The 23357-nt window shown below is 43.2% G+C and overlaps 1 protein-coding gene across 12 annotated transcripts in view; it reads left to right on the forward strand.

Annotated features, from left to right (window-relative positions):
- The window catches only part of ELAVL4 (ELAV like RNA binding protein 4), a 156297-nt gene that overhangs the window by 121878 nt on the left and 11062 nt on the right, over positions 1–23357 (forward strand). For 9 of the 12 annotated variants that reach the window (XM_025388929.1, XM_025388906.1, XM_025388951.1 and 6 more), the window contains exon 3: positions 6903–7006. In XM_025388929.1, coding sequence (XP_025244714.1) covers positions 6903–7006 — 104 coding nt within the window. Of the gene's footprint in view, positions 1–6902; positions 7007–9386; positions 11159–23357 lie in introns of those variants that run through there. The other 3 variants (XM_025388971.1, XM_025388975.1, XM_025388966.1) reach the window with 1 other exon arrangement.

Consider the following 23357-nt stretch of genomic DNA (forward strand, 5'->3'; position numbering starts at 1 on the left):
TCATGGGGAATGAGAGAAGAAGGAAAAGGAACCAAACATCCATTGAGCATCTGTTATATGGCAGTGACTTTACATGAATTACCACTTTTAATCTTCTTATTAACCCCTTGAAAAAAGTAATATTAGCCCCATCTTATAAATGAGATTATTGAAGCAGAAAGACGCAAAGTAAGAAAGCAAATTTTGGAGACAAAAAGAAATAGCATATACCAAGAAATTCTGAGAGCTTTCCCATCAGAGCTTCCCTTCTCTGTTACCATGAGTTGGGTGTGTAGTATCCCCAGAAACCAAGGCACAGGGAGTTTAATTTAACTTAGCCAGAGTCACACAGCAGTAAATTGAAGAACTGGGATTCAGACACACGTCTGACCAACTCCAAGTCCCTTTCTTTCCAGTGTTTCTCGTCATACTTTAAACCAATGCTTCTTAATCCTTCATGTGCATTTGACTTACCTGAGGATTTTGTGGAAGTACAGATTTTGATTCAGTAGGTCTGGGATGGGACCGGAAGATCTGCATTTTTCACAAGCCCCTGGGTGATGCCAGTGATGCTGATACAGGAACCACACCTTGAGTAGCAAGGTTTTAAACCATACGTAAGCTGGGCATGGTGGCCTGTAATCCCAACACTTTGAGAGGCCGAGGCAGGAGGAATGCTTGAGCCCAAAAGTTGGAGACCAAGCTGAGCAACAAAACAAGACGTGATTTCTTAATAAATAAATAAATTTAGCCAGGTGTGGTGGCATGCGCCTGTAATCTCAGCTACCCTGGATGCTGAGGTGGGAGGATGGCTTGAGCCCAGGAGTTTGAGGCTGCAGCAAGCTATGATCATGCCACCGTACTCCAGCTTGGGCGAAAGAATGAGACAAAACAAACAAGCAAACAAAAACCCCCACATACTTAGTTTGAGGAAATTGTGTGAATGACCAAAAGAAAATAAATCCTCTGACTAGTTGGCTCGAGTAACACTGGGCTTGCAGGAAATAAGCCAAGACTCATTGTAAGCCTCTCAGAGGTGGGATGGGAGAGAACAGTCATGGGTACTCCAGAACCCCAACGGACCCCCAGTCAGTGTGTTAAAAAGGAGAAGAGACCCCCAGTGCAGGTGAATGCATCCCCTTGAGTAACTGCCTGATGCCAGACACTCTGCTGGACACTTACACTCGGGCCAGCCCCTGTGGAGAGAAAGCATGAACTGAGATATCCAACAGACTGGAGTTCATTCAAATCCTAGCCTTGGAGCTACTTGCTGGTTGACTTTGGACAGATTATTTAACATTTCTCAAACCTCACTTTCCTTATCTGCACAGTGGGCCTGATGATACCCATTTCACACAGAATTAAATGAGGTAACATTAATAAGCCAGTTAGTACAGTGCCTGGCACAAAGTAAGCACTGAATAAATTGTAGCTGCTATTAGTCCCCATGTTAATATAATCTTCACAGTGATCCTTTGATTGTGAGAATTAAGGGATTATCTCTATTTTTCCAGATAAGAGAGCATGCTGATAAAGCTTAAATGACTTAACCAAGGTTATACAGCAAGCAGTTTTGAACCACACACACATTGATACATGCAGTAACAGCCATTCATCTGACCCTTTCTTGGGTGTGTTTGGGTAGATTTAAGGCTTCTGAAAGCTGGAAAGACCTCTCAGAATGGGCAGTGAGTGGGAGTCCCAGGATATGGAGTTGGCTGCAATTAACCTAGTACGTGGATTATCGCCATGCAGGTGATCTTGAGGTGACTGGGGATTTTATCATGTGCTTTGAGAACAGGATTTCAGCCTGAGCTAGGAGTTCCAACTTCCATAAAAATTCCTTACTCAACTCAGAAGTTTTCAACAGCAGCTACCCATCTGGCTGCCTCCTCAGGGGCTTTGCAGATGAGGGGAGTAACTGTTCAGTTTCTGGAGAATGATAGTTTTTTAAAGAGCAAAAGAGCAAGGTGTGCAGATTGGCAGTGCAGAAATGCTGAGGTTCTTTCTGGCCAGCTTCTCTACTGCAGTCATCAACCATGAGGACGTCAGGATCAGAATAATCCCCAGGACCCTAAAGGCAAGGAAAAAGTATGTCTATCCAGAATGGCTGGGAAAATAAGGGGTTATAACCAGCTATGCTCTCAACACTTTCTAGAGATTAAATATAACAAAAATGCTTAACACAAACTACTGGAGATAATTTACTTTTTCATAGCAGATTCAAAAAGACTCTGATACATTTCAGGTCTCAGAATCATTGTTATAATAACATTTTAGTTCAAATGGAGTAACTAGCTGTGGCAGAGAGTACAGGATTTGAAGTCAAATGATCTAGACCAGAAGATCAGCAAAGTACAGCTCATGGGCCACATTGGGCCTACTGCCTTTTTTTCTAGATAAAGTTTTATTGGAACACAGCCACACTCATTTGTTTACATACTGTCTATGGCTGCTACACAATGGCAGAGTTGTCAGGGACCATAAGACCTACCAAGCCTAAACTATTTACTGTCTTGCCCTACACATAAACATGTTTTCTGACCCCTGATCCAGACTATGATCTAGCTCTGTAATCTTAGGCAAGTCACCATTTTCTCTGAGCTTCAATATCCACATCTATAAAATGATGATTATCTCTCACACAGGATTGTTGGGAGAATCAAACGCATAGAAGGATGGGAAAGCATTTTGTAAACTCAGAATCTCTGTGGAAAGGTGGATAAGGGTGATTTTTGTTGTTCATCTGATCTGTACCGGAGGAGAACTTACCCAGGATATTCCTTGTTTGTGTTTTGTTTTCCAATCCCCAGAGTCAGTTTGTTGTTGTGTTCTCTTTCTCACAAATGCAAAATTAATTCCCTGGGTACCCACTCTTTTCCCCCTCTTCCCCCAAACTTACCAAACATTCTGGTCATATGCTTTCAGTAGTGGAGGACTAGTACAAATGCATACATCCCTTCTTTCATTTATCAAGCATTTGTTGATTACTTACTATGTGCAAGGGTACAAACTTTTATGAGCTAGTTATTTTGGGAAGATGTGTTTGGTTTCTAAGGGGGAAAAGTTAGATATACAAATTATTATAACAGAATAAAGATGTTGCCATGTCATAGTAAGAGGAGACATTATGTATTTGTGTGTGTGCCTATGTACCTATGCTTTATAAAAACAGAAATATTGAAGTTCAGATTTAAGAACAGCTTGTTAAAAACAAAAACCTGTTTAATTCAAAATACTCTGAAGTGCTTTAAAGTGTAGCCGTTATGTGTAGCAGTTTTCTCTTGGAAAGTACATTCTGAATTGTAAGTTTCCATCTCAAACTGCCAAGAATGCATTTCCTGCCCATGCACGATAACTGGGGACCATTCACCCATGCCGGCTGGACAAGATTATTAGGGACTGGTCACAATAAGGATTGTAGGTCACCTGGGCACCAAGGGGCCAAATGCTCACTATAGTTCCTAAATTTTGGAGACAGTCTTAATTTCATAATATCTTATTTTTTAATAAAGAGGATTCAATAAACATAACTTTAATGATTTCCTTTTTATTTGTTCACCTTCCATCAAAATAAACTCACAAATTGGGAACAAAAATACAGTTTGTTTTAATTTTCTGTTCTGAAAATACTGTTGCCATCCCTATGTTCTCAAATCTTGCTGCTGCCGATAAAAGGAGAAGATGTAGCCATTTGGGAAAAAAAAAAAAAAAAACAGAATAATAAAAAGATATGATTTCTGGAATGCAGATACGTACTAGCTCTAGGTTCCAGACTGGATCCCTCAGGCCCTCCCAACATAGCATTTCTCTTGGTCCCCATAGAAAAAGTGTTGTTATTTTTTGTGAATGTGTTTCATCTATTTTTTTGTAGGTACACTTACATACAGAACTGCAAATCTAAAACCCATCACCAATATACGGCCACCAAAATTAAAACATAAAATTTTTCCTCATTTTACTCTCCTTTACTACTGAAATAGTTTCTAAAAGAAGTAAATCTTGGGTTTTTATGTTTTCTACTTAGAGATTTAGTCCTCTATAGGGCATGTTAAAAGAGAATGCTTAGATCCATAGAGTATTTTTTATTAGACTTAGTTGGACTCCTATGATGGTGAGAAGCATGTTAAGAAAACCTGTTCGTGAACTAGGCTAACCACAGGTAGTTTCTTTGTGGTGCCAGACTATCTCATATCTTTCAATTCATAGGCAAGTTTTTCTGCCTCTGTCCTCCTCTTGTTCAATGCAATGTTCTGTTTTAGAGCTTGCAGTTCATTATTTTATATCAAGGAGAATCATCATCTTTTTTTCCTCTTCCTTTCTGAAATGATGTTCATCTGTGTTTTATTTTTATTTTTTTATTTTCCCAAAAGCACCCTCATTCTTGATGTTAAATGCAGTCTCTCTCTAAAGCTAGAGCAGGTGATAACACAGTTGTGCTAATTGCAGTCAGGAACTAAGGTGATGGTGGATTTGGGACTGATACAAGCAAGTGGCTTGACATGATACATCTTGCTGGGCAAGAGGGCTCCTTTCCCTCATTTGACCTTCAGAGTCTTCCTAGGACTTGAATGTGTTTTCCTTCCTCCAGAAGCAAAGGTCTAAAACAAAATAAAATATAGAATGTAAAAATTATGCTCATTATATTTATTTTAGATTTTCATCAATATATGAGTAATTTTAGAAAGATGGGCAGTGTGTCAGGAGCATGTACCACTAGTAAGCATGATTCCTCCACATATATTCCATGAGTATAATAAATCAAGTACTACTCCAATGTGAGTTAGGTCTAATGTTTCCTGTTAAGTGGTGAGTGTTTTGTTTATATTTTTCGTAGTTTATTTCAATTTTACACAAATTAAATTGGGCTGGATAGATAGACCATCTGACCAGTTTTCTAGAACTTATACATAAGGTTTGTGTTGACATAATTGTTTTAAAAATACCCTTTAAAAGCAGCTCAACTTGGTGAATGACTGTTTTTAAAAAGTGATTATAAGAATACTTTAGTACAGCAATTTTTAAAGCTTCTCATATATGCAAGGTAAATATGACTGAGAAATTTGCATGATGAAAATATATTTAATTAGGTGAATTATTTAGCTGGGTTTAATGAGATGGAGACAAATTTCAGATAAATGATATTTTTAAACCAATGAAATTGGTCTCTGTATTTTTGTATTTGCAAGATGAAATTTCTTGGAACATATGGCAGGATCTTGTAATTCACCTCACCCTGCCCCCTCCACACACACACACACATACACACCACTCACACACCATACTTACACAGTGAGATGGAAAGAGAGGGGTCCCAGCAGCTGGAGTGCACCCAGCATTCTCTCCTTCCTCTTCAGTTACTAATCCTGGCTGGTGAAGGGCATGTCTGGTAAAGTTTGCCCCTGCCTGTCTTCTTCTCACCCTGTTCTTCCAAAACAAAGGAATATCCTAATGGAAGGTGTTGTCATTTTGGGTTTTCCATTTGGGGTCAAATGCCATTGAGCTTTCTTGTGATTCTCTTTGCTCCATCCTATAATAAGTCGCCCATTTTCTCATCCAGAACCCAACTTGTTTTCCCAGGTTTCCTCCTACAACCAACACAAACACAGACATTTACCAGCAAAACAGAAGCTGTTGGAAAGATTTTTTGGCCGCTGAAATGGGCTCCTGTCACCAGGACATGGCAGGCTTTTGCTGTATTATCTCCCAGCCCTGGCCCCAGTACTCCAAAGAGAGCTTTATGTAATCAGTCTTTGCTGACATGTGATGTCCTGTCATTTTCCTCCCCTTTGGCTCTGCTGCCGCCCACAAATCAATAACATTGCCTGGGAAGTTCAAGCTGGTTTTGCAGCCACCCCAAGCTCTGTGTTTCTTAAAGGGTATGTCAGAAAATGTAAAGTTTCCTAATGATATTTCTGGCTGATGACACATGGCAGAGCTGATGGACTATTTATAATCAGTGGCACGATTGCAAGCACATTATTTTTATTTCACTTGGGGGGAGCCCTATCACTTGCTACCTCTCTTTGCAGACAAGTTGATGCCATCTCCACCTAAAGTAGCTAAATCCTCTTTTCAGAGTGTATTTGCACTCTTAGCTTTGTGTTAGGAGCTCCTCAGCTCTTTTCAGTAGAAACCCCCTCTCCTTTTTCTTTATTGTTCTTTGACTCAGGGGATGATGAGGGTAAAGAACGATTTGTAGCAACTGCTGTAATTCCAGCCATGCCTGCGTCCTTCACTATACACGTCTCCAGTCTTTGCTACTCAAATATTGCTACATCCCTCTGAGTGTGGGTGTGGCTGGCATGACCGAGGCAATAGACACAGCTACTGTGTCCAGCACTTGCCTCAATTTTACGGGCCTGAGCAGAGCATAGCTGTCTTTTGTTGAGCACCTACTGCAATCTAGGTAATGTACTTGGTAGGCATTTTGTACACAATCTCTCACTCTCTCAAACCTACCTGAGGTAAGTGCTGTTATCTCCAGAACAGAGATTGGAGGTGGGAGGGGGAGAGAGATTAAATGACTTCCTTACAAAGTCGCACAGCTGACAGGGAAAGCTCTAAGGCTCCAGTTTCTCTTCTGACAAACCACACCTGTTCTCTTTCCTCTACCATGTCCTGCCTCTCCCTGATTATGTGGATACTTGTGTATCTCTTGTGTGGCTGTGCAGGGGCACTTACCCAGTTTTAGCTTGCACAACTCCTAAAGTTTAATAGCCAACAAGAGTAAGAGTTGGAGGAATTAGACACCTCTCAATCTGGGGGTAAACCCTGGTGTAAGAGGAACTGTATATCAAAGGAGAGTTTTGACTCACTGCAGTGGGAAGTGTTGCCTCTATAAAGATACTGAGCATGCTCTCTCTCTCTCTTTCTCTCTGTCTCTCTCTCCCTTTCTCTCTCTCTTTTTAATATTTCCACAGGACAGAGTTTAGGGTATGGATTTGTTAACTATATTGATCCAAAGGATGCAGAGAAAGCCATCAACACTTTAAATGGACTCAGACTCCAGACCAAAACCATAAAGGTAAGAGGTGATGTGCCGGTTCCTGATTCAGGAGGCACTGGTTAAATTTCATTCTGTTGATCTGATAAATCCAGGCTATGTGGGGGCTGGAAGCAGTGTTCTTGATTTATTCAAAGAACATTTACCATCCACTATACTAAATGGGAGACACAGGGTGTTACAGAAGAGTGAGGTGAGGGTTGAGTAGAGGGAAGGGATCACAAGCTGTGAGACCTCCAATTAAGAGAGCAGATGGGATATTTGGGATTCAAGACCCCACAAAGAGGGCCTGTGAGCCTGAGTCTGCAAAGATGGCCAGAGCAGAGCCAAGGGAAAAGGCTGAGGCAAGGAACCTGTTCCAGGCAGAGGAAACAGTGCATGCAAAGCTGTGAAAATGTAAGACATTGTGAGCAGGGACAGCATATAAATAGTGTGGCCTAAGTTTGGATGGGAAGGTGAAAAGATGAGGATGGGAGGTGGCAGGGCCAAGTCAGGAAGCTTTGTGTGCCAGGATGCAGCTTGGCTTTACCAAAGGGTGGCTAGGACCCTCCTATCGAGACTCGAAAAGGGAGTATCAGTTATAAATAAACATACCAGTGTAATAGGGAGGGATGGGTACTATAATAAAATCGATGAGAGCATAGTATGGGAATGACAGAAGAAGTAACATTTCAGCAATCCGAAAATAATTAGATGGGTAGATAATATCTCAGGAAGGGTTGTTTTAAGTCAAAAAAGAAAAACGATAACCCAGAACCTGCTCCTCCAGAAGGAGGTTTAAGTTTCTGTCACTGGATAGTCATACTCTCAGTTCAGACTTCACTTGTGGGATCCTTCAGGAGGTAGTGCTGTTTGCCTTGGAGATTCCCTTGGGCAGCCAGTGGTGGTCTAGTGGATGGAGCCTGCCTCCTCTTCGGCCTTCCTTCCCTTTCTTCCCCCACCTCCAGGCAGCATCCTGCTTAGGGGCAGCTGCCAGCCAATTAATGAGTCCCCATCTTTCATAGCCTATTAAACTGCAGGGAAGTGTCTCCTGGGCGCTCTTATCCTCACGACAGCAGGTCTGACGCAAAGTAGGACAAAAGAGAAACCTCTCCCAGAATGGAAATCTATAGATGGCACCAGCTCTCAGCATCTGAAAACACAAAACCAGAACTTTTTAGTCCAACAAAGCTACTTTTCCAACATCGAGCCTGATAGAGGAGACTACTGGTATAAGATAATCTTAGCTGGAAGGTAATCAAAACAAAAACAAAGCAAAACCTTTCTCTTTTTAGAATATGTGATTATCTTTCTTTCTTTTTAAAGCAGCTTTACTTTTGCAATTGAGTTTAGCTTATTTCTAAAGATGATTGCTTTCCCTGATCTCATACAGCCTGGTACACAAAGATCCCAAAATGGACCTAATTCAGGCTGCCTCAGTCTAGGCTTAGAATCATTTCCTATGAGTTCTCTAATGAGGAAATAACAAAGAGTTGTTTAATTGTGGGGTAGTCCTCTGAGACGCAGGAGGATTAATTTCTTTCAAAGTAAAAACATACCTATTTTCATGCTTTAAGACAAGACCGGATGCTCATGTCACCTGACTCTTTGATGAGGCCACACTAGACTGAGAGCTGTATTTGTAGTTTTGATTGATTTTCTGTGCTATCCAGTTCAGCATTAGAATGTCAGACATTTACTCTTCCCTTGACAGACACACTAACCTTGAACTGAAAAAGGTACATTTCTTTACAGTTTTCTTGAAACCCCAACTCTTCTCCAGGGGTTTAGGATCAAATAATCTACCTTCCATTTTGCTTTTTTTTTTTTTTTTTTTTTTTTTTAAGTATTCCACAAGGCCATTGTGGTTTCCCCAAAGACTGAGTAGACCTGGCTTTTCTGGTCTCAGATATACCCCCTAGCCCATCATGCCATCAGAGACTTTATCTAAGTGGATCTTAGAGACAAGGAACATTGATTATTTTCTTTCTGTAAAGAGTGAGTCTGCCTCCTTCCATTATCTATATTCCTTTCCCCACCCCCTCACCCACCCTGTGCTCAACCTGCATCAAAACGCTGCCAACACATTTGCACCCAGCGGTAATGTGGGCTTCTGAGGCACTGTAGGATTCAAAATGCGCGATGCCATGGCTGAATCAATAATTTCCATTCTCCACTACGAATGAAAATTTAATGTGCAAACCTGGGGATTTCAGCCCTTTCATTAAAGCAGTTTATTTGCTGTACTAAAAATTAAGTTTGAGTGATAGGTTCCTTTATTAACTTTTCTTCCATTTTCTAAAGGGACACAATGTTTTAGGTAAAAATCATATTACAGGGAAGAAAAAGCAAACCCCTTTTGTGTGCTGTTTAATAGTCTCATCATTTATTAATTTTTTTAAATTGCTCTTTTGTCTTTCAGGCCACTGTTTACCTCTGCTTCTGTTTGCTTTGATAAGTGACATGAGATTTATCTCTTTGCTCTGACTCCCATGAAGGAATAGTTAACTTGCCTGTCTGCAAAAAAAATCAAGTATCTTGTTTGGAAGTGTACATTACAGAGATCTCAGGACCATCTAGTACATGTTTGTGAACTTTGGTAGAATTTCTCCCTCCTTTTCAAATTTCTGGAGTGCAAAACACTCTACTTTAAATGTAATGCACAAAATAGGTTCAGGCAAATCAATAGTTAATTCCAAAGCCGTGAAGGTTAATGATTAACAGGTGGATTCAGGGAAGGTTCTGGAAAGCACTAAGGGAGTGGTGGAGACTGTAGTGAGCAGTAAAGAGGACAGCTATTCTGCTGCTGCTGCTAACTGTTTAAACCCAGATTGTTGCCAGATCTACCGGTTGTTCAATACACATGAAAATCTAGATTTTTTTCATGTCAATCTCCCAATTTTTAAAAGCTAGAAAATAACTCAAAGAATGTTAAGAGTTATATAGGTGGGCCAAACAGAAATTAATAGTTGACCTTCTGACAGGCAGTTTGCAAACCACCCCCCAACCCACCCTCACCAAAAAAAAAAAAAAAAAAAAATGAGCTCACATTTAAATATGAAAACATTGTTTTGCCAATTGGTAGTGAATGGCTCATTACAAGTCCACTACAGGCTGAGCATCCCAAATCAGAAAATCTGAAACCCAAAATGCTCCAAAATTTGAAACTTTTTGAGCACCTACGTGACACTCAAAGGAAATGCTCATTGGTGCATTTCAAATTTCAAGTTTTTGGATCAAGGATGTTGAATCAGTATAATGCAAATATTCCAAAATCTAAAATCTGTGGTCCCATTTCTGATAAGGGATACTCAACCTGTACTAGGAGGTACCCAAAAATGATGGTTCCCAGTCAACAAATATCCATTTCCCTTTTATTAGGGGCAGTGTTACGTGACTGTGTGTGAATACTGACAGCATTTAGAGAGCAATCTAGACCTCTGTCCTCCAGGAGCATGCAGTCTAGGCATCAGCACAGCACCAAAGCAGAGAAAGAGCATGATGTGTAATTAAGCTCCCAATGCGTAGTGTGGATGGTGACTCCAGGGGAATTGTTCTTTGGGTTATAACTTCTTTAGTGGGAGAAAGTTCCCACCACACATCTTGGAGATCAGGCTCAGAGACGTGAAGTGACTTGTCCAAAGCCATACAACAGGCCAGCAGTGGAGTTCAAGTTAGCTTCAAAACGGCCTCTGAAGGATTCTGTCAGAAGAGGAGCTGCTTAATGTGTTAGCATGAGCTTGAAATAATAATAGTAAAGATTAATAGTAATGCTAACTTATAGTGAGTATTCACTCTGTATCCAATACTATTATAACCCTTTTACATGCTTGATATCATTTCATCTCTGAAATATCCCTGGAGCTTGGTGCTTTATACACATCAACTCTAATTCTTAAAATAGCCCTGTCAGGAGGTACTATTATTACCTCCTTTATACAGGTGAGGAAACTGAGGCCCAAGGAGATTTAGAGACATACCCAGGATCACACAATTGATAAGCGAGACTTGGAGTAAGAAAAAATGTTTTAAAAATAACTCTCTGGCAGTAGGTCGTAAGTGTTGGAATGTCATACTGCCTGCTTGCTCAGCAACACGTGCATTCTGTGAGGATGAGTGGGTGTGTATTTGGCTCTGTGCACACATGGGTTATACTCTGTGGCATGGGAAGGAGAAAAAAAGCAAACAAATGAATTGTTTGTCTCCTCCAGGTTCTTTAGTAAACAGACATGGCTCAGGGCTTCTGCCATCAACCTAGGGACAGACCTGACTTCATTTCTTCTTGAGTCCCTGCTTTCCAGGCTCTGTGCTAGGTCCTCGGATTTGGGTGAACCAGAAATGGCAGTCCCCTAGAGATTCTTCCATTCATGTATGTCAGAGAGCTATGGAGTATGGACCATGGGTTTACATTCACTAGCCTGCCAGAGCAGCCTGGAACCCCACTTGGGAAATTGGGTCATTGTTTAGTGTTTCAACCCTGAGCCCAGTAGAGATGACTTGCCTCATTTAGGGGTTTGGGATGCTATTTGTTTAGCTTTGTTTTTGGTGCGTGCATGCGTGCGTGCGTGCGTGCGTGTGTGTGTGTGTTTTAGACAGAGTTTCGCTCTTGTTGCCCAGGATGGAGTGCAATGGTGCAATCTCAGCTCACCGCAACCTCTGCTTCCCAGGTTCCAGCAATTCTCCTGCCTCAGCCTCCCGAGTAGCTGGGATTACAGGCAGGCAGTACCACTCCCGGCTAATTTTGTATTTTTAGTAGAGACAGATTTTCTCCATGTTGGTCAGGCTGGTCGTGAACTCCCGACCTCAGGTGATCTGCCCGCCTTGGCCTCCCAAAGTGCTGGGATTACAGGCGTGAGCCACTGTGCCCGACTGGCTTTGTTTTTTAAAGTGATCTCCAATAGGGATCATTTTAGACTCTGGAAATGGCTGTGGATTCTGAAAAATTATTCCTGGTACTCCTTGACCCCACACCTGATGCCTGTCCCAGGCCTGACCTTCTCTTGGGCTCCAAAAGAACAGCTTCTGAATTTACATTGTAATTTTATACGTTTACTAAGAACCGCTTCCGTGAAGTTGCATTTGGTCCAGCTCTGTCACATTCATTAGGAACAAAGAAAATGAGTACCTTCAAAAGAGAAATATGTTTACTAAAGTTTTGAATTGATGTTCAAGTTACATTGAGAACTTTCAGTAAAAAGTGATCCAAAATGGAATGTGAGGGTTTGGTATCATATCCCCTAAACCGTTCGGAGTGTTGGGACACCTGTTTGGGTTTTGACCTAAATATGAGGAGTAGGATTAGACAAGTGTTTGCTGCTGGCTCTGCCTCCAGAAGCTCCTGCCTCATGGGGGACACAGACATGCAAATGACCAACTCTAAAGCAGTGGGACGAGGCAGTCATGGGGCTGCAGAGGTTTCTATTTGATATTGGAGTTGGGGACATAGGGAGCTGTGCAAGGTTTGAGTGAGCGAAAGATCTGATCAAAGTAAAGTTCCAAGAAAGTTCATCTATCAACGATGCGCCACATAGAATGTTTGGCAGATGAAACCAGAGCTTACAGGCTGCTGTGGAAGGTTTTCGTCAGCCTTAGACATTGGTTTCCACCAGTTCTATTAGGAGCCTTATCCACTAATTTTTAAAGCAAAACATGCTTCTTTGTAAATAATTTGGTATTTACAGAATAATATCATGAAGGCAATATCAGCCATTCCTAAGCCAACAGTGTTAACATTTTTATATATTTCCATCCTTTTTTTTTTTTTTTTTAATTGAGATAGGGTCTCGCTCGGGGGTGCAGTGGTGCAATTCCAGCTCACCATAACCTCCACCTGCTGGGTTCAAGCAATTCTCGTGCTTCAGCCTCCCAAGTAGCTGGGATTACAGGCACCTGCCACCAAGCCCTGCTAATTTTTGTATTTTTAGTAGAGACAGGGTTTCACCTTGTTGGCCAGGCTGGTCTCAAACTCCTGACCTCAAGTGATCTGCCCACCGTGGCCTCCCAAAGTGCTGGGATTACAGGTGTGAGCCACTGCGCCCGGCCAATTTCCATCTTTTTTTTATTGTATTATATGTGCACAAATGACTTAGGGACTTACCTTTTTCTAATAATTACATTAAGCTATTAGCCAAATGATTAAAATATGACTTTAAATAAAATATTTCCAGAGGACAGGTATTATGAATGATTGCAGGACTGGATCTGGGATGAAGGGGCAAAAGAGCTGCTCCTGCCACTCTGAGCAAATCTATGAGAGTTAGCACTTAGGCAGGCAGCGGGTGAGAGAATAAGAAAGATGCTTAGCCATGAGGCAGCGGCCCAGTTCTGGAGGCGCCAGGCATAGAGAAGGGGAAGGTGTGTGAGGGAAAGCTTTTCAGAAGGAAACACCTTCCTTCTCTGGGAAGGAGAGTGTGCTCCTTCATTTCCGCCTCTTCCTGTTGTGATGCTGCTTAACCACTTCTCCATTTTCACTTTATTCTTCTAATACCACTAATGGTGCCTCTGGGGGTCTTTCCACACTTGAGCTTTGCAGGTTCCAGTTTGCCCCTCCCACTTCTTTCTCTTGCCAGGGGTCGTGGGGGAGCTGCGCCTCCCCTCTCCTCCCTGCATCCACCTGCCTTGCTAAGGGCCTCCATTCCGCTGAGGCATCTTTTCTTTGCACTCAGCGTAAGCAATTATTTCTCCTATCACTGCTCTTAATGCTTTCCGGAGAGTTAGCAGATCATTTTTTGCTGATGGATATCACCCCACCCAGAAATGATGGACTGCCTCCCTCAGTCTTGTTAATAATAAAAAGGCATTTTCTCTCCTCCTCCATTATCGCTAGAGTCACAGCCTGGGCGAGAATGCTTCTCTGCCAAGGTCAGCAGGGGCAGCTGGATCACTGAATCCCCAGGGAGCCAAGAGAGAGCATGTGGCAATGCCAGTGGAAACCAGAGACACGTTTACCCCAGTTGTACTAGCAACCCTCTCTTTCTTGTGGGAGATTTTATTTGGCTGCTCAGCTTCCCAATGCCCTGTTCACTTCCTTTGAGTGAATAATTTCAAATACAAGGATAGGAGTTGGAGAGATGGAAATACAGTTCCCCTCTTCTCTCTGCTCAGTGAAGGTGATATGATCCCAGTATCTTGAAGGTCATTCATAGTGTCCTGTGTCCACATCTAAAAAGGAAATTAGACCAGTATGGGTTGAGAAGACACAGGTTTTCAGAAGTACATGGAATGGGATCTGGGGGCTTTAGCTGTCTACAAGTGTAAAAGAAGCCAACAGTGTGATGCGAGCTGCTTCAAAAAAAAAAAAAAAAACTCGGCACAACTTTGGCTGTGTTGGGAGAATTATGGACTCCATATCACAGAAAATAGTGGTCCTTTCCTGTCCACTGTGGTCAGCCCATCCTAGTGTCTTATGTCCCATTCTCAGCTTCACATTTTAAAAGATTGTCTAAAGGTGAATGACAAAGATGGGAAAGAAGTCTCTGCACCCACAAATTCTCCTCACAATAGTTGCTTTTCTATTCTCTAGGAAAGAAAATTCTGCAGTCATCCTGAGGCATTAGTTTGATCCTATATTTCAAGAATCTGGGAAGAGAACCTGTGTAGATATCAGAGTAGAATGTTTGCCTTGGGTGGTGGTGAGGCTCCGATCATCAGAAGCATTCCAATGAACTCATAAGGGATGATGCAGAAGGGACTTCAGCCCCACAATGGAGCCTGACTAAATGATCCTAAAGGTCCCTTCTAACTCTGAGATGCTATAATTTTGTGTTATTTCTGGTCATAGAACTGCTCTGTCCAGCATAGTAGCCACTAGCAATATATGGCTATTTATATTTGAATTTAAATTAATTAAAATTTAATAAAATTCAAAGTTCAGTTTCTTAGTCATACTAGGCATGTTTGAAGTGCTCAGTAGCCACTTGTAGCTAATGGCTACCTATATTAGACGGCACAGATAAAGAACATTTTCCTGATCCCAGAAAATGCTGTGGGACAGTGCGAGCCTAAAACATCAGTGGCCCTGAGGATTAAAGATAAGGCCTGAGATACGCCCTGGTCTCCTGCAGTACCATCAGGCTTATCAGGGCGGGGAAAAACTGCGCCCTGCCGCGTTTGTGGTCAGGCCGGTTGTCTGCTCTCGAACCCCGTTTTCTGTTGTTTGAGATGTTTATCAAGACAATACGTGCACCGCTGAACGTAGACCCTTATCAATAAATCTGCTTTTGCCCTTTGCCCTGTTCCCTCAGAAGCATGCGATCTTTGTTCTGCTTTTTGCCCTTCGAAGCATGTGATCTTTGTACCTACTCCCCGTTCGTACACCCCCTCCCCTTTTGAAATCCTTAACAAAAACTTGCTGGTTTTGAGGCTCGGGTGGTCATCACGGTCCTACCGATATGTGATGTCACCCCCGGCGGCCCAGCTGTCAAATTCCTCTCTTTGTACTCTCCCTCTTTATTTCTCAGCCGGCCGGCACTTACGGAAAATAGAAGGAACCTACGCTGAAATATCGGGGGCGGGTTCCCCCGATAGGTGTATGAAGAAAATGCTCACCGTCACCCATGGTCGGGGAAATGCAAATGAAAACCATGGTGCTCATGCAGCCTCTGGTCAGGATGGCTGATCTGTCAGTGATCAGAGAGCACCACACTCCTCTTCCTTCTCCCCTTTTGTCCATTCAAAAGAGCTCTGAGTTCAGATGGCAAGTCAAGTTCCAGCTCTGTCAAAAACTGGTAAGGATGACCTTGGGCAACTTACTTTACTCTCTGGACTGGTTTTCTCATCCGCAAAATGATTTCTTCCAGTTCCAACAGTATAACTATAGTGTGATCTTTCTGGCTTGGTAACCTTTCAGGGAAAGTAACAGTTTGTGCCAAGCACACGGCTTTTATTTCACTGTCTGGGTTAGTGTGGCATAGTGGAAACATCCCAGAACATGGAATTTTATCCCAGTTTGTCTCTTAGTTCAGCTGTGTGACCTTGAATAAGTACTTATCTCACTGAGCTGGAGTTTGTCATCTGGAAAATGGAACTAATGATATCTTGTAGGGAATCGTAGCTTACAGTGGATGCTCAAGAAATGCTCCCCAGAATGAAGATGATGGTGAATGGTGCTATCCCTAAGGTGAACATTACATGAGGAGAGGGGAGGACTTTTTTCCATCTACATGTTTCAGAGATAAGTAAGGCAGTAAAGAATGAGTCTGAATTTTACTAAGACTCGGGCAACATATGTAAAAAGCTTTGTATAGGGAAAGTATTATGAAACTTCCAGGTGGCCACAGTAATCATATCAGTCTTTTATAAAGCAGGAGCCAGGAGTTGCAGTCTAGTGAAGAGACTGAATCTGGGGTCCTGAGCCCAAAACCAGATATTCCACTAACCAGGCCATGAAACCTTTAGCACAGCTCTCCCTTCTGGAGACCACTAGATAGACAGAGAGAACTTAGTACGTACTAAGTATGCCTCTGATAATTTGATAGATATTTTAAAAGAAGTTGCAAGACACATGAATCTATCGTCATAGCTTTTCTGTTCTTTAAAAGAAATACTTACCTGGCCTACTGGGTGCCAGACACCCTTATGATATCCGTAGATACTCTTTAACTGCATGATTCTTTCTGGCTTCTTCATCACAACAGAGTCAGCTCTTAAAAAATAAGCTAAAATCCACAGCATAAAGTATATGATACATTTCATTTCGCTTGAGAGAGCATTTTTTTGAGCTCTTGCCCTGATAAAGCTTTGAGACTAGATGCCGCAGGGGTCTATGGAGATCACCAGAGTGCTCAGACTCATAGGGCAGGTAAGGTGTTATCACAGATGCCTGCAATGGGAGGTAGGGTAAGTGTAACTATTGCCATTGAAATATACTGCCTTGTATCTTCTGTGGAGTCAAAGGAGAGGAGAGTCATTTGTGCCTGGGCCTCATGGAGGAGGCGGCATTCAGTATGGGCCTAGAAAGATGGGCAGGAGTTTATTTTGACATGATGATGAACAAACAGCAAAACAAAGACGTGGGAGTAGAAATTTTCTGGACATATTCAGAAAACTGTGACCATGTTTTTGTTTGAACTGGAGCATAGGGTGCATGAAGGGGTTGGCAGATGAGAGGTTAGGCCAGATTCCAGAGGGCTTTGAATGCCCAGGTAAGGGGTTTAGACTCCCATCACAAAATGTCACAATTGGAACTCATTAGAACCATTACCATCAAGTTTTACCTCTGCTAAAAGAATAGCACATATTAGGTGGCAGGTAGGGGAAGTGTAAAGAGTGGTGCTACATAAGTGGATGCCTGTCCTGCCTGTGGACAGGCCCATAGCCACAGGCACAGAGGTAAACTGATTCTCACAATCAAAGCTGCTGTTTCCAGGAACCAGTTGGCTTCTTTCTTCTGTCCCTGCTCCTAGAAGTGGGATTGTAGGTCCTTGAGAGGGTTTGTTCCTAGAAGGCCCTGGCAGCATCAGAATCTGTTCTCTGATTCCATTCTCCTCATCTCCATAGGGACTTGTCTGCTCTGGGGAGTTTGTATGCGCTCAGAGAAAAGGGTGTTACAACAGATTGGGGAAAATCTGCAGCCTGATCTTTTGAAACGATTGGTTTGTGCGTGTGTGTGTGTGTGTCTCCTCTGCTAGACTAATAGTCCTACATGTCAGGGACTGTTGTATTCATCTCTGCACCCTTGGTGTCTAGCATAAGGCCTGATTACATAGCAAGTGTATCAAAGCCATTGTTTATTGAGCGTTTACTGTGTGCCAGGCATTGTGCCTAGGAGGCTTAAATGCATTTTCTTGTTTAACCCTCAAACAGCTCTATTACAGAGCTTCTAAACTATGTATTCAAGTGATGCAGCTCAGAAAGGTTAAGTAACTCACCCCATAGTCACACAGCTAGCTAATAAGGGTCAGGTTTCAAGTCCACATCTCTCCAACCCCAAAGCACTTGCTTTTAATTGCTGTCTTTTCATTCTAGAGCAGGTACTCACTTTCAGTTAAAGTAACATAAACAAGAACTTCTTTGGAGTGATTTGTCTCAAAATATAGTTACCCAGTACTCTAACTAGCACCTATCAATGAGACCCATAGGATAAGGGGTGGTAAGGCAGAAAAGATGGCCCTGGGGTGTGAAGCTAGAATAATAATAGGAGAAGAATGGAAGCTAGAGGGGAGACACATGTGAACTCAGTAGAAGGAAAAACTTTTCAACAGTTAATGAGGCTGGGCATAGTGGCTCACACCTGTAATCCCAGCACTTTGGGAGGCTGAGGCAAGCAGATCATCTGAGGTCAGGAGTTCAAGACCAGCCTGGCCAACATGGTGAAATTCCTCTTCTACTAAAAATACAAAATTAGCCGGGCATGGTGGCGCCTGCCTGTGATCCCAGCTACTTGGGAGGCTGAGGCACGAGAATTGCTTGAACTCAGGAGGCAGAGGTTGCAGTGAGCCAAGATGGTGCCACTGCACTCCAGCCTGGGTGACAGAGTAAGACTCAGTCTCAAAAAAAAAAAAAAAAAAAAAATTAACGATGGCCCGCAATAGTGTAGGATGCCGCATGAGGTGGTGAGCTTCCTGTCCTTGGAAATGTATAAATTGAGTGGTCGGCTGTCTTGGATCCTGCCCTAAACTTTTGGGGCCACTTCCAGCACCAAATTTCTGTGAAGCAGATTTCAGGAATATAACTTTCTGCTGAGTTCACCATTGCCACTGTATGTCACTTTTATGTGACACTATGTCTCCACTTACTATGAACCACAGTTATAGAAATTTGCAGTTTTGTGAACAGAATGCGTAGCTCATGAAAAAAATCCAGTCAGTGATAGAGGCCACGTCATTACTGTAATCCAGAGGGGCCCAACAAATGGCATTGCTGTTTTCCACATCCAAGTTCTTTTTTTTTTTTTTTCTGAGATGGAGTCTCGCTCTGTTTGCCCAGGCTGGAGTGCAGTGTCTGAATCTCAGCTAACTGCAAGCTCCGCCTCCCAGGTTTACGCCATTCTCCTGCCTCAGCCTCCCAAGTAGCTGGGACTATAGGCGCCCGCCACCTCGCCAGGCCAGTTTTGGGGTTTTTTTTGTATTTTTTAGTAGAGACGGGGTTTCACCGTGTTAGCCAGAATGGTCTCGATCTCCTGACCTCGTGATCCGCCCGTCTCAGCCTCCCAAAGTGCTGGGATTACAGGCTTGAGCCACCGCGCCTGGCCCCACATCCAAGTTCTAAACCAATTGAGAAGTAAGACAAAAGAGAAAAGTGTATGGAATCCTAAGGTCATCTTTATTGCCAGTTAAGGCCTGGATGGGTTGCATGGACACAGTGGGCTCCATAACACTGAACTTTACACTTTTACAGACTGACACACCCTGTCACAAGTGCTCTAGATCCCACAGGCAGAGAGCGGGTTCTGCCCTCATAAGACAGAGCCTGGAACAGAATGTCTGCTTCCAGCTGGCGTCTGGCTCCCAGAAGGAAAGAAGCAGGCAGCATCTGAACCTCACATGCCTATTTCTTTTCTTGAAGCCTCCATTCAGCGGAGTCACTCCTTTCCCGTGGAGAAGAGTGGGTGAAGGGATAGCAATAGGCCTGGTCTGTTACTGCAGAGGGTTCTCTCCGCATGGAAGGAAACACTGGGAGTAGGAAATGAGTATCTCCCTGTTGGAAGCAGCCCTCTGTATTGAGTGCTTCATTTCTTTCCTTTCCTTTCCAGACTGGGATTCTTGAAGCAGAGACACTCCCAACACCCATCCCAGGGCCTGGCACACAGTAGATGTTTAGGAAGAGGAGGAATGAATGAACTCCCATCTTCAAATGCCAGTGTTTTTCTAAAGAAGCAATTTTCTAGGGCTGAAAAGGATACCTTTTCCCTCTCATTTTATCCCCCTCATTGCACCCAACATGCCGTTATCGTGTTTTCCATGTCCTTACCCTTTTCTGTATTATGGAGGACAGAGAAGAAGTGAGGTGTTGCTGGATGATTCAGGGAACATTTTTCCTCAGGTCATGCGGTTCTTCCCATCCTTCCCAGGCCAAGCCCTGTTTATGAACAGGTAAAGGAAGTTGTGGGTGCTGCATGGGAAGAGGCAGCCCCAAGCCCTGGTCCTGATACCCCATCTGTGATGCATGACAATGCCTGCCTTACCCACCTTGGTGAGATTTGCTGACAGCAGAATTGGAAAGTCACTTTGGAAAGTGGAAAGTACTTTGTCGGCATAAAGCAGTGGGATCTGTGGAAATGTGTTAGAGGACATTCATGTCAGTTAAGTGGTAAAAGATGGTCCAGACCCCACCAGGGTGGCAGAGGAGGGCAGTACCTCTACAGGCATTCCCTGGTAGTGTTCCACATGTTTTGTTTTTGTTTTTGGTGAAATTGGAGGTTATGTCCCAATGGGAGCTAGATTCCCAGGCTGGCCCACAAAAGCCTGTATGACTCATCACATAATAATATGTGTAAGTATCTACTAAGTTCTAGGTATGTGCTAGACATATTAAATACATTATCTCAGTTCTTACAATAACCCATCAAAGGATAATTGACCCCCTTTTTACCAGCAAAGATGTTGAGACTTATCAAGATCAAATTACTTGCCCAAAGTCATGCAGCTAGTGAGTACTGGAGCTGACCCACAGTCAGGGATCATAAGCATGATGCTATAGCATCCTTCTGGTGGAGGATGGGAACACTGCGAGCACCAGGGATGGGGAGAGCTGAGGAGCTTGGAGGGACTGCAGATCTTCCATGGAGATCATCTGTAAAGTCAGCTGCTCACAGTCACCTGGCCATGAGCCACCCCTACCCAGAGAGAGGAGTGGCTTCTTCACTCCCAGCTCTTTCTGAGTTCCAGAGGGAGGTCAGTGCTGGCCTAGAGATGCCAGTCTTGTCTTCAGAGATTCTGGAGGAATGAAGCAAACAGGATCCTGACTGAGGCAAGGGGGGTTCTCCAGGGTGCTGGCTCCAGTGTCGGAAGCCCTGTGACTCCAGGCCACTGGCCCAGGGGGATTAATATGCCATCATATCTGACCCTCTACAGGGGCCGAAAATTGACAATTTTTTGGAAATCTTTCAGCCTAACCAAGGACCTGACAACTGTAGTCATTCAGTTAGAATTTAATACTTCTATATGGAAAGTTGAAACTTTTAGATACTAGGATGAACATTTGGATATTCAATGTGGGAATATCTCTTTTCTGTCATTTTTATCTATCCTAACCCCACAGGTTTCATGGACAGGGGACTAAGAGAACAATAGACTTAAGGTTCCATATAGGTGAGAAATACTAAACAGGAATTAGACTTGGTATAGAATGACTGATGTGTTGTTCACCTTTGGGATTTGTTGCTGCCTTTGGGGATTTAGGGTCTGTCTCTGGAGATGTGTTGCAGTACTTCTCCCTGGCTGAGATTCTACCTGTGTTGGAATCAACTTAGGGGAAGTGGTTTTTGTTGTGTCACCAACTTTCAAGTGCCAGCTCCTCTTCCCTGGCAGGGTTCACCCAGTTCCCTCTGTACCCTAGCTCTGACTATGCAGAACTAATGGGAGTTAAGGTCATGACTATCCATTATGCATTTATTGGGTGCCAGGTGCTGTGCTAAGCCCTTGATCTTCATCACCTCATTTGTCCTAACGACAGAGGAAGGCTATTATCAGGCCACCATTCCCTGACTCCACCACCACCTTTCTCACCACCAGTCTCAGCTCAGCTCTGTCTCCTTCCTGGCCCTTTTAACCTTTGATTAATCTCTCCTTCCTCTGTGTTTCAGTCACACTCATACGTATCCCTGGCATAACACACACATCTTGTGGCACTGTGATAATTAGTCTGTGTGTGTACTCATCCATTCTTCTGTTCAACACATTTTATTGAGTGCCTCCTGTGTATTGTCTGTTGCCCTTTTTGGACTTGGAGTTCCTTTACAGCAAGAGACCATGCCTTGTTCTTGCTGTGTTCCCAGCACATACCACTGTACCTGGCTCACAGTAGATCCTGAGGAAATATTTGCTAAGAGAAGGCCTCTATGTGATGTCTAGTCCTAAAACAATCTTCTTTCAGTCCTTCCAACCCCAGGCACTAGAAAATGGGAAATTTGTCCCTTAGCTCTTAGCTTGGTGGAGAAACGCAGCTGGGATTCTGGGTGCCTGACTCTTCAGCAGTCCACCTTACTAGAGCTACAGTTAACTCCAAAGAGCCAGTAATGCCAGCATCATTTCCCATGAGCTGTGGGTGTTTATTCTTTTTTTTTTTTTTCAGTAGGTGTTGAACACTCGATAGGTATCAGGCTATGAGCTGGGAGCTAGAGCCACAGAGTTGAATAAGACACACACACACACAAGACCTACAACCTAAAGAAATCATCAGCCTCAATGGAGAGGTGATGAGTTAAGGTTGAAACAGGTTAAGTACCATGGTTCATTGAGAGCACTGCTGGGGAGATTATTTAGGAGAAGGTGAGATTAGAGAAAGCTGCCTAGAGAAGATGTCATTTGAGCTGAGCCCTGAAGAGGAGTAGGATTTGGACTTGGGGAAGTAGGTAGAAAAAAAATGTCTGTATGAGCAATGGCATAAAAGTGGTAGGTTGTGTTTTGAGGGAGCACAAATGTCATTCAGATAATTAATTTGTCAGTAATTGGCAGGGTGAAACAAGGGTGACCCTCATTGCCATGGGCATATCACTATGATGTTTTTATTTCCTTCTCCTACCACTTCTTCCTCCTACTCAAAAAGTGGTTCTGCTATTGACAGACTTGGTCCCTTAAAAAACAGGGGTGAGAGAACCTTCCGTGGAGTGAAACCCTGTCCAGACAGTCACATGGGGTTCTTAGTCCTTCAGCCCACACCCAAATGCACACACTGGGACCTTGTGTATAAAGGCCCCTCTACCTCTCAGCCATGTGCTGGGAAGGAGCCTCCAGAGGCCTCCCAGCCCACCCATGAGTTTCTAGAAGATGGAGATACTGAAGGCAGCTGCCTCACTCCATCAGCAGGAGGAGGCCAGCGAGGCAGATTAGTCACTCACATCATTTTATCTGTTGAGTCAACATCTATTTTTAGGTGTGGAACTCATAAAGGGACCTGGCATGTCTGTCATGGAAAGAGGGAGAGTGCCATGGATGAGGGTTCTGCTCATCCTTCATCTTCTTTGCTAGACCCATTCTCTTCCCTGAAGGTCACAGAAGCAAGGCCCACTTTACTGCTGGAGGTTTAGGTCTTAATGTCAAAGGTCTGGTTTAACGTGTTCAATTCCTTTTGCACACATGCTTTTGTGTGTATGTGCACACACACACACTCTCTCACCCCTACAGTCTTAATAGGTCTTATGAATCAGTTATATGGATTAAATAAAACTTCCAACTGAAAAATGCTAAGGCATATAGGTCTCTTCCTGTCCAACGTTGTCAGATGTGCTCTGAAA

The sequence above is a fragment of the Theropithecus gelada genome, chromosome 1, assembly GCF_003255815.1.
Source record: "Theropithecus gelada isolate Dixy chromosome 1, Tgel_1.0, whole genome shotgun sequence".
Classification (NCBI taxonomy): domain Eukaryota; kingdom Metazoa; phylum Chordata; class Mammalia; order Primates; family Cercopithecidae; genus Theropithecus; species Theropithecus gelada.